Source organism: Pleurodeles waltl, chromosome 11 (genome assembly GCF_031143425.1).
Source record: "Pleurodeles waltl isolate 20211129_DDA chromosome 11, aPleWal1.hap1.20221129, whole genome shotgun sequence".
Classification (NCBI taxonomy): Eukaryota; Metazoa; Chordata; class Amphibia; order Caudata; family Salamandridae; genus Pleurodeles; species Pleurodeles waltl.
In genome coordinates this window covers 264,937,652-264,950,299 of record NC_090450.1, presented here as the reverse complement: position 1 = coordinate 264,950,299, position 12,648 = coordinate 264,937,652, and the positions used below count along the sequence as shown (strand labels likewise).

Sequence of the window (12,648 nt, the reverse complement as noted above, 5' to 3'; positions counted from 1 at the left end):
TCCAATTTTGCATACAGGTGGCTTGCTGGCAATTGTTGAAGATTTACCCATTCATATTTTATGTGATTGACTGCAATGTGAGATTAGATGAAAATGATGATATAGACAACAGCACATGTGTCAATGGCCTCCAGAAGGACTTTGCTAATGAAAAACTGAAATATTGTGGGAGCAATGTAACGCACAAGGTATGATGGGGCACTGATACAAACCAACTTTACACCCACTTCCACTCATTCTAGATGTTAAGCTCCGTGAAGATCCAGTTTAGTTTTGTTTGTGGCCTTCTTAAATTGGTCTTAAAAAGTTGAAATTAAAGGCAAGGAATAATTGGTTCTTATTGTAATGTGGTTAAGAGCCTGGTAATCGATGAAAGCCCTCAATGTCCTGCCCTTTCGAGGGAGAGTGGAGGCTGGGTAATGAGACTGGAAAATTAATGCTATTTCTGTAACTCGTACTTATTGTCATAGATTCCAGTTTTCTTTTCACATGGGATCATATACCCTGCTAGTTGGAATCTGTGACCCATGGAGCAAACGTTTTCAACAACTAAAAGATCCATGCAAGGTACAATTGTCGTAGGACTCCTATTGTTAGAAAAAGGCTGCTGGAATAGGGGTTAGCAGCACCACCATTTGTGCATGACTGAGCCAATCTCACACTGTCTTGGCAGCTGTCGGCCCAATCATTTTGGCTATCTAGCAGCACCTCACCCAAACCTGAAAGAAAAGGTGATTTGTGACAGCCTGAAACATGAAACTGTGGCTTCTCAGGGGAAGTTGTGGTTGACAAGTCTTACCCCTTTCTATCATTAGCAAAAGGACTCGTACACACACTTAGGCCAAAGAAAGAGATGCAGGATGGTTTTCAATACATTTAATGAAAAGACTGCAATCTATGATCAAATATATGAGCTGCAGTCACTGTCAATTACATATAAGAAGTGATTAGGCTGTACTGATTATTTGCGATCTTTATTACATCATTGAGTCTGTTTTTAACTTTACCTCGGGCTGTCATCAATAAAGTAGCATCTTTAGACTGGCACAAAAGTAATTTTATATTTTCTGCAACTCTGGTTCTAATTAACCAGAATAAGAAATATTCTGATCTCCCTGCCCCAATAGGAGCTGGTTCTCCAGTGTGAATATGGTTGAGACCACTAAGCAGGTATCATGTTCGCTTGGTGGGTTGGATTTGCCTATGATGAATCATGCCACTATTATGTGGGTGAGGCCTTTCCATCCATAAAATAATATCCCCCACTGAGAACTGGAAACGGTACGAGTGACTGTCAGCAACTTTAACCCAATCCACTGTGTGATAAGTTTAATATAGATTGGGAGGTAGTGGAGTTGGGTTGAGACTCCTTTCTCTCTATTTTGTGTGCAATATGAGACCTTTGTCACAGTTCCACCCACAAGTATAGTCTCAGAAACCACTGGGCTACCTTGTGTCCTGATTCTTCCAACACTGTTACCTTGGCCTTTATTTTGTTGTTGGGCTTACTTGGGTAGCCTTCTAAACAATTACTGTGTTCCATGGGGTATAAACACAGATTGAGTTCTACAGCATTGACCTTCCTCTTTAGTTAAAGGACCCCCGAAACCCCATGTGTGCATCGGTCACTACCGTCTGATATCTTAGAAACTTGTTTTCTTTTTACTATCACTACCTTTTTTAGGCTTACTGGGGATGCAGTTTAACTAGTTAATCTATGAGGTCTTTGCAAGACTCTGGATGATGAACCTGTTGAGCCAATAATCGTTACCTCTATCTTCTAAACCACAATACAATATTGAGGCTCTCTTCTGGCCATGCATACTCTGCTAGTAGGAGATAAAAGGGAGTCAAGTAGGAAATTAAGTCCTACCTGCTTAGATTCGAGCTCAACATTTCTGCATCTGCTGATTGTAGAAATGTGTTTGTCAAAAAAATCTCAATTTCTGTCTTGAAATTTTGAAAGCTAGAGAGTCAGCCATTATCCCATAATAAGAGAACATGAATGCCATTATAGATTGTTCATATGGAAAATATATGGGTCTACACATTGACTGCAGAAGGCATTGATTCATGAAGAGGGCCTTTATCCAGTTCTCACTTCTAACGCTCTGGCTGTGCTAATTGTACAACTGGTACAGTCATGACATGCACTACCAGAATGGCTCTTCGGTTCTGGCTTGATTAGTCTCTTGCATAATGACAATGGGCTCTGCAAAGGAGTCTGGTCTTAAAATGAGCCGAGGCTTAGCTGCAACAGGAGGTGGAAGACCACAAGGATTTCCTATTCATCTTGTCATCTGACCTTCTATTCTAGCAATCCTCTGGACTGAAACTTGTGTTTCACTATGCAATTGTTCTGGTGTTTGTCTTAAAACTTTAGTGTCCTTTTGCAAAGGTACTAACATATCTGCCATATAATTCACGGTCACTAATTGTGGATCCATACCGCTCAGGCAGGATTTATTCCTGCTGAAGCAGATGGAGGTAAGGATAAAGGAGGGGAGGGGGGGGAGCAAACAAAAAGGAAAAGGAAGAGGAAGGGGGAGTTGGGAAGGGTGGGGAAGGGGAGTAGGAGTGAATGGAATGTAAAGTTGTTGATATTATAGTGTAGAAATGTCAAAAAAAAGAAACAGGGAAAAAACATAAGAAGTAGGCTATTGCTGCGTTCGCCGAAACAAACACTTAAGAGAAGCAAACGGAGAAAGAGAGATGTGTGAGGTGAATATGGGAAACATAAATGAGAAAAAATACCTTGGAGAAAGAAAGATGAAGAATGTAGAAAGCAGGCAAGAACTGAGGCGAGGAAGCTGAGACAGCCCTCGTGAGATGGGAGGAGGGAAAGGTAGGGCAGTGAGGAAAGAGAAAAGGGGAGGTTGTGCTGTGTTTAATTCCCATGCGCCGGATGAGTAAACGCCATCAGCGGATGCTCGGTGATGCGCACAGAGCCCCGTCCCCACTGGGGAGGAGGCGGGAAACCTGAGGTACTCGCCCATCAGTAGTGGCGGAGCGAGGGACAGGTGAGAAAAGGCACAACAAAGACAGAGACTGCTAGGGAGATGCGCAAGGACTACCCAAGTGGTACCCAGGTCCCTGCACGGCCAGCGCAGCTTTCGCAATGCCCTGTGGCACTTTTGGCCCGCTCTGGAGCCCATCTCAATTCAGACTTAGTAAGGATTGACCAGGTAAGGCGCCTTGTCTGAAATGGCCGCCTGCAGTAATTGCAAGGCAGCAAGGATATACGAAAGAACTATGTTAAACACGAGATCCAGCATCCCCTTACTTAAAGATTGGATGCGCGCATTGCAACACCTGCCCGAAACTAGGATGACATAATAAACACTCTCTCTCCCGAAACGTCTGAGACTGTTCTCTTTCCTTCTCAACTCGTCAAGTCACGCTCTTTCCCCGAGTAGAAAGGCGGGAGCCTGTCTCTTTAAGGGGATGCAGCAGCTCGCGCCGCGCTTCCTCTCCGGTGCCTGTGGGAGAAGCACGAGAGAGAGGGACGGGTTAACAGAGTGAAAGAAGAACATTGGGCTGAAGGGGAGCGGGAAAGGGAATTAGGGAAGGGTCGGGGGGGGGGGGGGGGGGGAGGGGAGGGAGCGTAGGTAAAAGAGTGGGAGTAGTGGAAACGAAGGAAATAGAACTAGAAAACAGAGGCCTGGATGAGGAGAGGAGTTGTGTGAGGGAATAGACTCCGGGCAGAGTGAAGGAGAGAGAGGCACTGGAGAAGAAAGGAGCATACGTGGAAAAAGAAATACAACGGGAAATGGGAGCAACGGGGGGGGGGTACAGAAAAAAAAACAGCAATTGAGAGAGAACGGGAAAGGACAGATAGTGGTGAGAAGGGAGAGTCTGGAAGAGGTAGGAGGTGGAGACAAGGAATGGCATGAGGAGAGCTGGAACTGAAGTGTATTAAGAAAGAGCAGGAGAGGGGTGAAATGAAGATACTGGGGATGGCGAACTGGGAAGAGTGGAGGGGAAAGAGGCGAAAGGGGCGCTCATGTGAGAACATGCACAGAGCAAGAGGGGGAGAAATAAGCACGGAGTGTTAACATAATGAGAGAGAAAGGCGTAGACAGACAGAGTAATATACTCCAACAGAAGGGGGTCGGGCTGCAGTGGGAGTGAAGGGGTGATAAGAAGATGGACAAGGAGCAATAGGCGCACAGAGGGAAGAAGAAGGGAGGACAGGAGACGGCTAACGGAAGAGAGAGAAAATGGATGAGGAAAACTGAGAAATCTGAAAAGTGTGTGTGTGAGGATAAAGGGCGAAAAAAAGACAGTCAAGGAGAGAGTCGAAGGAACTGAAAAGAATGAACACGAAAATCAATCAGAAAGGTAGCGATTGATTGAGAGGATAGATGGGGAGAGGGGAAATAAATAAAGAGAGAAGCTCATGAAGGAGAGCGGGGTAGGGGGGGAGTGGGGCGAGAGATGGGGGAGAGAGACGGAGAGAGGGGCATGTTTAAAGGCAAAATCAGGGAGTAAACGTGGGAACGAAAGAGCTAAAGACAGAGAGCAGGAAGAAATATATCCATAAGATTAGATGAGGGAAAAGACTGACGCCGGGAATCAAAGGGGAGGAGGAGAAACGCGGGTTTGGAGATAGAAGGCAAAGTGTGGGCAGGCGGCAAACAAAATGGTCAGGGGAGAAAGAGGGGAAGAGATGCAGATGCTAAAGAGACGGAAGGCAGAGGAAAGTAAAACGATGGAAGTGAGGAAAAAGCTCACAGGAAGAATGAAAGCCTGAAATAGAGCGAAATTGTGGGCGTGGGGAACGAAGGAGAAAAGGACAGCAAAGGAGAGAAGACATTACATTGCAGGTATTCGCTCATAAATCTTCGCGAGAGGCGCTATAGTGCCTATCAGTAGAAAGTACCTGCGGCCACATCTTGGAAACGTTTACGTAAGACGGACTGTGAAGAACAATACGTGACAGTACAGTTACCAAACAACATACAGTTTACAGGTCATTGATAGCGGTAAAGGGACGCCTCCGAAAAAGAAGAGACGTACAGACTAGATAGATAGATAGATAGATAGATAGATAGATAGATAGATAGATAGATAGATAGATTTGTTAAAACATTGGGACAGACGGGTAGGGAGATGTCAGGGGAGGACAAAGGAGATTAAAAAAGTCAGGAAATTGGTTTATGGAATAGGAACATCTGAAAAAGGACAAAAGGGAGGTTCCAACGGGCTGCTAGAAGAGACCCTTGAAAACAAGAGCAAAGAGTGGTATACACCGTGCAGTCATGAGAGGATGGAGCAAGGGTAACAGGAGCGCACGACCGAAGAAGCCTTGACGGGAGCCGTGCCTGCGCCTTTAAAGAGGAGAAGGTGGGCGGGGCGGGGTTAGAGGAGGCGCTAAGAGGGCACACTATTCCCAGGGTCTCTTTGGTGCAGCCAGCTGCTTTGAGTGACAACTGAAAGCCAGCCTGTGTGTCCTCCCTCCACCCCTCCCGTTTCTCTGCCCGCCTACCCTCCTGTCTCTCAGCTTAGTAACTTTGGCCAGGGATGCAGCAGGCTGCTGCGCGCCCCGAGCCCGGAGATGGCTTTCCCGTGGATTTATCCCCTTTTCCTCATCACCCTTTGCTGTGTGGTGCCTGCTCGGCTCTTGAGAACATACCCTGCTAATGAAGGTAGGAAGAGGATAGGGGGTCACCTGGGAGGGGAGGAGGAGGGGCTGGGTGGCGTGTGAGGTGTGGCGGCAAAGTATCATTCTGAAATGACCCGTCTCAGGGCGGGGATGGATCTTCACAAGGCACAGCTCCCGCGTAGAGCTGTTGCTCGCCCCTTCTTGACATTGGTTCTTGCACTTACAGTACAGTAAGATCGGAGAGCGGGCTGCACAGATGTCCAATTCAAGCCCAGGGGTTTTAGGGATGGACGCCGGCATCCGGGGGGCTGCTGGCTGTGATTCATCGCCTACAGTACTCTGGGATACTTCATCACTCTGCACTGCATTTATCTACGAACACAGATAAGCTGACAAACACGCGCGATCTGTGCACCATGTAGTCAGGGGCGCCCACCACGGAGCCCACGAGGAGCTTGTTGTGCTCTGCCCACATCACAGAAACTGCAGGGTGTCCTGGCAGGCGTGGATATGCTTCTGCCACCCCCAGCACAATCTGCTCTGTGAAATCCAGCTGTGCACACAAGCAAATACCTGTTCATCCAGCGATATCCATTGAAATGCTGTTTTGTATACACCGCTCCTTCCGTGCTATTTCTAATCAGTCCTAATTATGACTGAGGGAATCGAGATATAGCGGGTAAATGGGTCTGACGAGGATCACACACTTAGCAAGCTGCGGTGCCGGGACTGAGCCACCCGTATCTGCGAACTTGACAGTCATACCTACTTGAGCGCTGTGCGGTAAACAGAAGGCGGTATGCCGCTGGGAGAGGTAGGGTGGGTCGTGAATCCTTCGCTACCCCAGGCGTTTTGAAGCCATGAAATGTGCCCCGGCAGGGTGACAGTTTGGGAGTGCTTTGTCGGGTTTTAGGAAAACCCGATGACTTTTCCTTCTACCTTGTCCGTTTCGCGTGGAGAGATCTCTTGGGGGACACGACATGTACCCGAGAGAGATCCATGCAGTGTAGGGCTGTGGAATGAGAAAACCTCAAGCTATAGTTCGGATCCAGCCTAAGCACATTCCTCCATCTCACCGAGCCTAGGTTCCATCATCCGGCGTGAAACAGATTGCACACCCACACGTGTGGTCAGGGGCTTGAGTCAGCAAGGACATTTTCAGAGGCGCTTGTGGGAACTTGCAGCAACCTCCTTCGCGCACACACACACCACGCACTACACTTCTCATGTAGGCTACCCCACACTTCACTTCTTCCCAACCACAGATACCTCGGTCTCTCAACCGACTTCGCTACATTACACACAGCACCATGTGTTAGCAATAAGTACCACTCTAGCCACCAGGAACAGCACCAAAACGGTTCCCAATGGGCCACACTAAAAAAATATCCTTTCAACCAATCAGAGCTTGTCGAGTACCGAGCTAGCCATCCACCAGAGCATTAGGCTGCTCGTCAGGGGTTTGAAGCGCTATATAAATCCCCCTACAATGCAATACAATGCAAAGCTCTGGAAGAGGGCTATGGAGTCTCACAAAAGAAGGTGGTCATTCTCTGACTGAATATAAAGGTGAATCGAAGGTCAGACCTTCTAAACAAGTCATATTTTATAGTTTCATGGAGGGTGGTGGCTCTTGTTGCACAAACACTCACTGCCCCTTCTGTCCCTGTTTGAACGCTGATTTATGGCATAGAACAGGGCTTGGGTGGTTGGGCTGCTTCCTGCTTTTTACCTTCTCATGGTGATAGTTATATTGGGATATAAGGCTTATTTTGCCAAACAGTTAAGAAAGCTTGAGTGTAATCTTACAATTTATCTGTGCTTATGAATTTGCTGCGTTTTTTGTGCAAATGGATGTACAAACTGATCCACTGAGTTGGGAGGTAGTGGCAACCTTTAGATTTCTGACGGAAATTCTAATTCTAATTTAGAGGGAAATTTGCCAGCGGAATTTCCTCCACCATACATTTGTTATTGTGTTGAAAAGTCCCAACTGTGGATTCTCCTGGGGATTTATAATTTTTGCCATGACTGGGGAATTTTCTATTACAAATATATTCTAAATAAGATCATCTTGCTTTGTAAAGTGGTATAAAAGTATCAGAAGTCAACATATTGCCCCTGTATAATTGATGGGCATTTAAGTAAATAGTGGATGGAGACCTGATGCAGGCAGCTTAACCCAACTAGTTATTTTATTCAGCTTAATGAAAGCAAATTGTTGTGATTGCATCCCAACATACACAGGCCAGACTCACAAAGACATAATTGTAAGTTGGCATGACATATTCTTCACTCTGTCTCAAGATCCTCTTGAGTAGGGCCAACAGAATTATGAGGCATGAGGGGATAAATTATTTGGCATGGTTGACTAAATTATGTGGCAAGAAAAGGCAAGTTGTTTGGCGTAATGCAGCATGTTTGTGTTAGTATTACTTCATTAGTTAGTCATTTTTACACATGGTAACATTGTATAGGAAAAGATTATCCCCTTTTCACCAGTTTAATACCCAAACACAGCAATAACCAACTGAAAGGAGAGCAGTCAAACTACCCGATGGGCCTTCCCACTGCAAAAGAATACGTGTAATCATGTTTTTTGGTATGTTTGAGCTAGAATCATTGTTTTTTGCTCAAATCTCAAGATTATGCAGCAGATAATGGTTTATGTAATAAATGCGGCAAATCCATATGCATGCGAAAAGCGCTATGTCCACAAAATCACATAATTCCTGTGGCTTTGCTCATGAGTTCCAGTAGTAAGCTGTGATAGAAACCTTTGTGGACCAAGTTATAATATTCATTTCACTTGCTCGAGTTGGCTAATCAGTATTGAAAGAGCTGCAGAAGAGGAGCTATAAATGGCATGGTATGGTGTGGTCTCTTTTGTTACATGCTATGGAATGGTATGTTACATTGCATTTTGCTGTATTACAGTACGTTACATTAGGTGAGCTGTCAATTTATCTTGTATTATACCACTTTACGTTTCATTATGGCATCTTATGTGATCTTTTTACATTACGCTAAGCTATGCCATGTAATATTCTTAACATGGAAGAACTGCACTGAGTTGCCGTAGTGTCTTGGTATTACAAATACAGTGCACAATGCACTGACGTACTGCTCTGAACATGAGATTGGTGGGCTGGTTGTAATGCATGAGACTAACTGGGTTAAGATAGAGGATGAACACGTACCAACTGTCTGTCCCCTTTCAGGGCAGGCAGAATGTTTTCCTGCATTACTGTTCTTAGCTCAGTTCTTTTGTTATTATTTGCACTATTTATAATTAATATCATGTTGCCTTTTTTGCCATGTGTTGCCACAAATTTGAACTGTTCGTAGGATCAGAGACCATCGGTTTGTTTCTGGCATTTGCTCCACAATATAAATAAAAACATACAAAAAAAGAAATACTAAGAATTATGGATTATATATATATACTTTTTTTTCTTTCTTTTAAATTATTCACTAAAATTCCACCTGGCCAAATCTTTGACTGTTTTGTTAGGCCAAGTCCATACTGCGCACTGCTTGTGCCCTTTCCTTCTGAATGTTTATAGGTCTTTAATACCCATGCCAGTCATAGCCTAGTTAACGGTGCCAAGGGACATATTGCAAGCAGAGAAGATGGGTATCCATTCCATCTCACTGGGTAGTAAACACAGCTGTAAATGGGTTGATTTAGGCCCCTGACAACCAGTGGACCTGGTGTCGCTGCACCTACTGCATCAATGATAGCTACACCCCTGCTTTGAAGGAGATTTGAACGTGCTGCATTGTTGTTCATGCAAGGGACTCTGTGAAGCAACTCGGTACAGCATGGCTTTTGCTCAACCATAAACCACTCTGCTTTGACCGAACGCAATAGGATTTTTTTTTTTTTTTTTTTAGTAAAATAAAGTCTGTGTTGCTTGTGAAGTGTCCTGCACGTAAAATGCTATAGCAATTGAACACAAGGGACTCAAAAAACTAAAAGTAATGATATATAAACATATTTAGTGTATGACATATTTCTGTGCAATAATCTTCAGTAATGGTGGGGCATCAATACATTTCATAGGCCATATCACATTTCAATAATATCTAAAATACATGGTTCCTCTGCTACATTGTAAGGTAATGTACATTGTTACCATAAATTAATGAGCACACAAGTATGTACAAAAATACATAGATAGACAGGATTGCTTGAGGGAGTTTGGCTGGTAAGAAATACCTCTAGCAATTTATAAGTTTTATATTTTGGTATCACTGTCACACTCTTCCTAACAGACATGGGATTTTTTTCTTCTTGAAGGGTAGATAGACCAGACCCAAAAGCTTGCCCAAAGTAAGATTTTTATTTTACCTTTACTTTTATAGTGCTTTGTAACCCTAATGTATTATTATGTAGCACTGCCACACATCTCCATCTCTTCTGGATGCCATGTTTTCAGCCCTGGTCCTTTCCGTGACAAACTTTTGTTAGCTGTTCTGTTAGTCCAATTGGTACAATGGAAACAACCTATGACTATAACTTCCAGTTGACTTGTGTTGTCAAATCGAAGCCCAGGACCGGAAATCTGGTGTTTTGATTAAATAGTACGAAATGTCAACTCAAATAATATGCCTTTATTTCAAGGTCTTTTGCAGCTATCTACTGGTAAAAAAAAGTGTTCTCACAAGACATTTCTGACCCTTCAGAAGTCCTCATAGTTGAAGCGAATGAGAAGGGAGGGTGCAGTTTGACACCTTGAAGAAGGTACTGACTTAGCAACATTGAGAAGTCGAAACATGTCTTACTGTCAATGCACATCCATCCCCCATCAAATATGAATTGAGAATGTTAGAACTGCTCAGAGGTGTGGTTCATGGGCAGATCTCTTCTGCATTGGCTCTAGTATCACCTGCTGGCTTTATAGTTTTGTTTCCGGTGGTACGTGGCTTCTGTTGGGTTTGGCTTTCTCCCAACATTCATTTCAACATGCAGTAAATGCATGCAATCAAACCTAGCAAATGTTTTAATCCATACATGAGTGATAATCACACATTCACATACAGCAGACACAGGCCGGTGTAATGGATGCCCCTGACTTCGGGAAGCCCTGACATGTACATAGCCATAGAAATGCAGTGACTGTCAACGTAATCAAAGACAATCACTTGACTAGGAAAGTGATTTATGAATGAACCAGTGCCTTTTATACGAAAGCCATATGTTTTTTTTTATAGCAAGAACAAGTTGCCTTGAAAACTCCCAAGGGGCCTCTATACCAGTATGAAATACTCCTGCATTGCAACGTAACTAAAACTTGTTTGTTTTTAAGTTTTTGAACTCCGCAAAATAAATATTGATCACTTTTAAGCTTTGCTCAACCATACATGTCGGTCAATACTATCCTATATGCTGATTAATTCATAATAAAAAGAAACACTGCTTTACTGGGGCTGTGACACTTGTTTCTCTGTGTACCAGTTTCGGGTGACAGGAACATTTGGAAGATATATAGCTAGACAGATAGCTAGACAGATAGATAGACAGATAGACAGATAGATAGATAGAGAGATAGATAGAGAAATAGAGAAATAGAGAAATAGAGAAATAGATAGATAGATAGATAGACAGATAGGATGGGAAACGACCATCAAACAACCATGTTTTTAATTATTCCTTTCCTCCCTTCATTACCCATCCCAACCCTGCAATTAGCTTTACCTCACTTTACCACTGCCTACGTCTAAAGCCTAGATTTATCCTTACCTCCCTTTACCACAGTCCACTCCTAAACCCCCAAATTGCCCTTAACTCCCTTATCGCTACTTACCCCTAAACCCTAAAACTATTCTTACCTCTTTTACCACTAATGACCGCACCTATATAAGCCTCTATACTCTAAAATGACCCTTATATCCCGTTACCACTGCCCAATCTTAAACCTTAAAATTTGCTTTACTACCATTTATCACTTAAACCATATTTTTTTTAATATATAGCATTTCATCTTTTTTTCAGTACTGGTGAAAATAAATACTTTCATTGTGACACTACAGCTCCTAGAATGTTAACCAACACGCCTGACAAGTTCCTCCTTACAGACCAATCTTTGATGCAAACATATACCAATGAATCCTTCCCCGTGTGTGACGTGAACATTGTAAACAAAGAATCCCATCAGCAAAAAGTTACACTGTCCTGCACTGCACTTTATGTATTTTCTTTCTTTATATATGTCATGTTTAATCTGCTTTATAGCGTCCGTGTGCTACAGAAGAACATTTTAATTTTAAAAGGCATGTTTTTAATGTCCTTATAATGTGCTTTGCATTCAAAGTTGAATTATAACACACATTGTAGCATAAAACACATTTTAAATATTAGCAAATTATCCCCAACAAAACACACAATTCTCAAAACATTAGGACTCTCAGGAAACCAATTAATGTTAAACTGATGATGCTCATATGGTCCTCATCTCTCTAAAGAATACAAAAATCAATTAATAATTCTTGTAATTTCCAAACATACATAACAAGCAAGATGTGTATTATGGCCCTACCGTTCCATTTCGGGGATCAGAATGCATTTATAAGCCAGTCAGCCTCGTTGTTTGTAAGCGTCACCAGAACCCTTTGATGTCAATATAGGCCCATATTACACAATTCACATTATGTGCCTTGTATATATAGAGAGATCAGTCATTGGGACCATGTACAAAGGCTATAGAATTCTGCCCCCAACCATAGTGCTGATTATATATTTATATAAGTATGTACATTGGGGGAGGGTGCTCTCCCACTCAGCTCCCAAGAGATATGTACATACCGACTTGTTAGGTTGTTACAGCAGGAAAATGGTCCTAAATTCACACGGTTGTGCTGAGCTAGTTCTGGGACTGGTTGAAGCTGCGCCTCCAAATCTTGCAACTAGGCCATGCATTGCAAATGTGTCCCAGAGGTACCCTCTATTCCCCCTTTGGTGACATGTCCCAGATGTAGCCGCCGTGTTTTTATTCTCCGCCTTTTCTTATAAAGTCATCGCTGAAATATCCATTCTGAAC

The 12,648-nt window shown here is 43.4% G+C and overlaps 1 protein-coding gene across 3 annotated transcripts in view; it reads left to right on the top strand.

Annotated features, from left to right (window-relative positions):
• Positions 1–5,246: 5,246 nt before the first annotated feature.
• Positions 5,247–12,648, top strand: part of LOC138265631 (ephrin type-A receptor 3-like) — a 451,343-nt gene continuing 443,941 nt past the window's right edge. The window contains exon 1 of one of the 3 annotated variants that reach the window (XM_069213518.1): positions 5,247–5,648. In XM_069213518.1, the coding sequence (XP_069069619.1) occupies positions 5,558–5,648 (91 nt within the window). In that variant the 5' untranslated portion in view covers positions 5,247–5,557. Of the gene's footprint in view, positions 5,649–7,150; positions 7,175–12,648 lie in introns of those variants that run through there. The other 2 variants (XM_069213517.1, XM_069213519.1) reach the window with 2 other exon arrangements.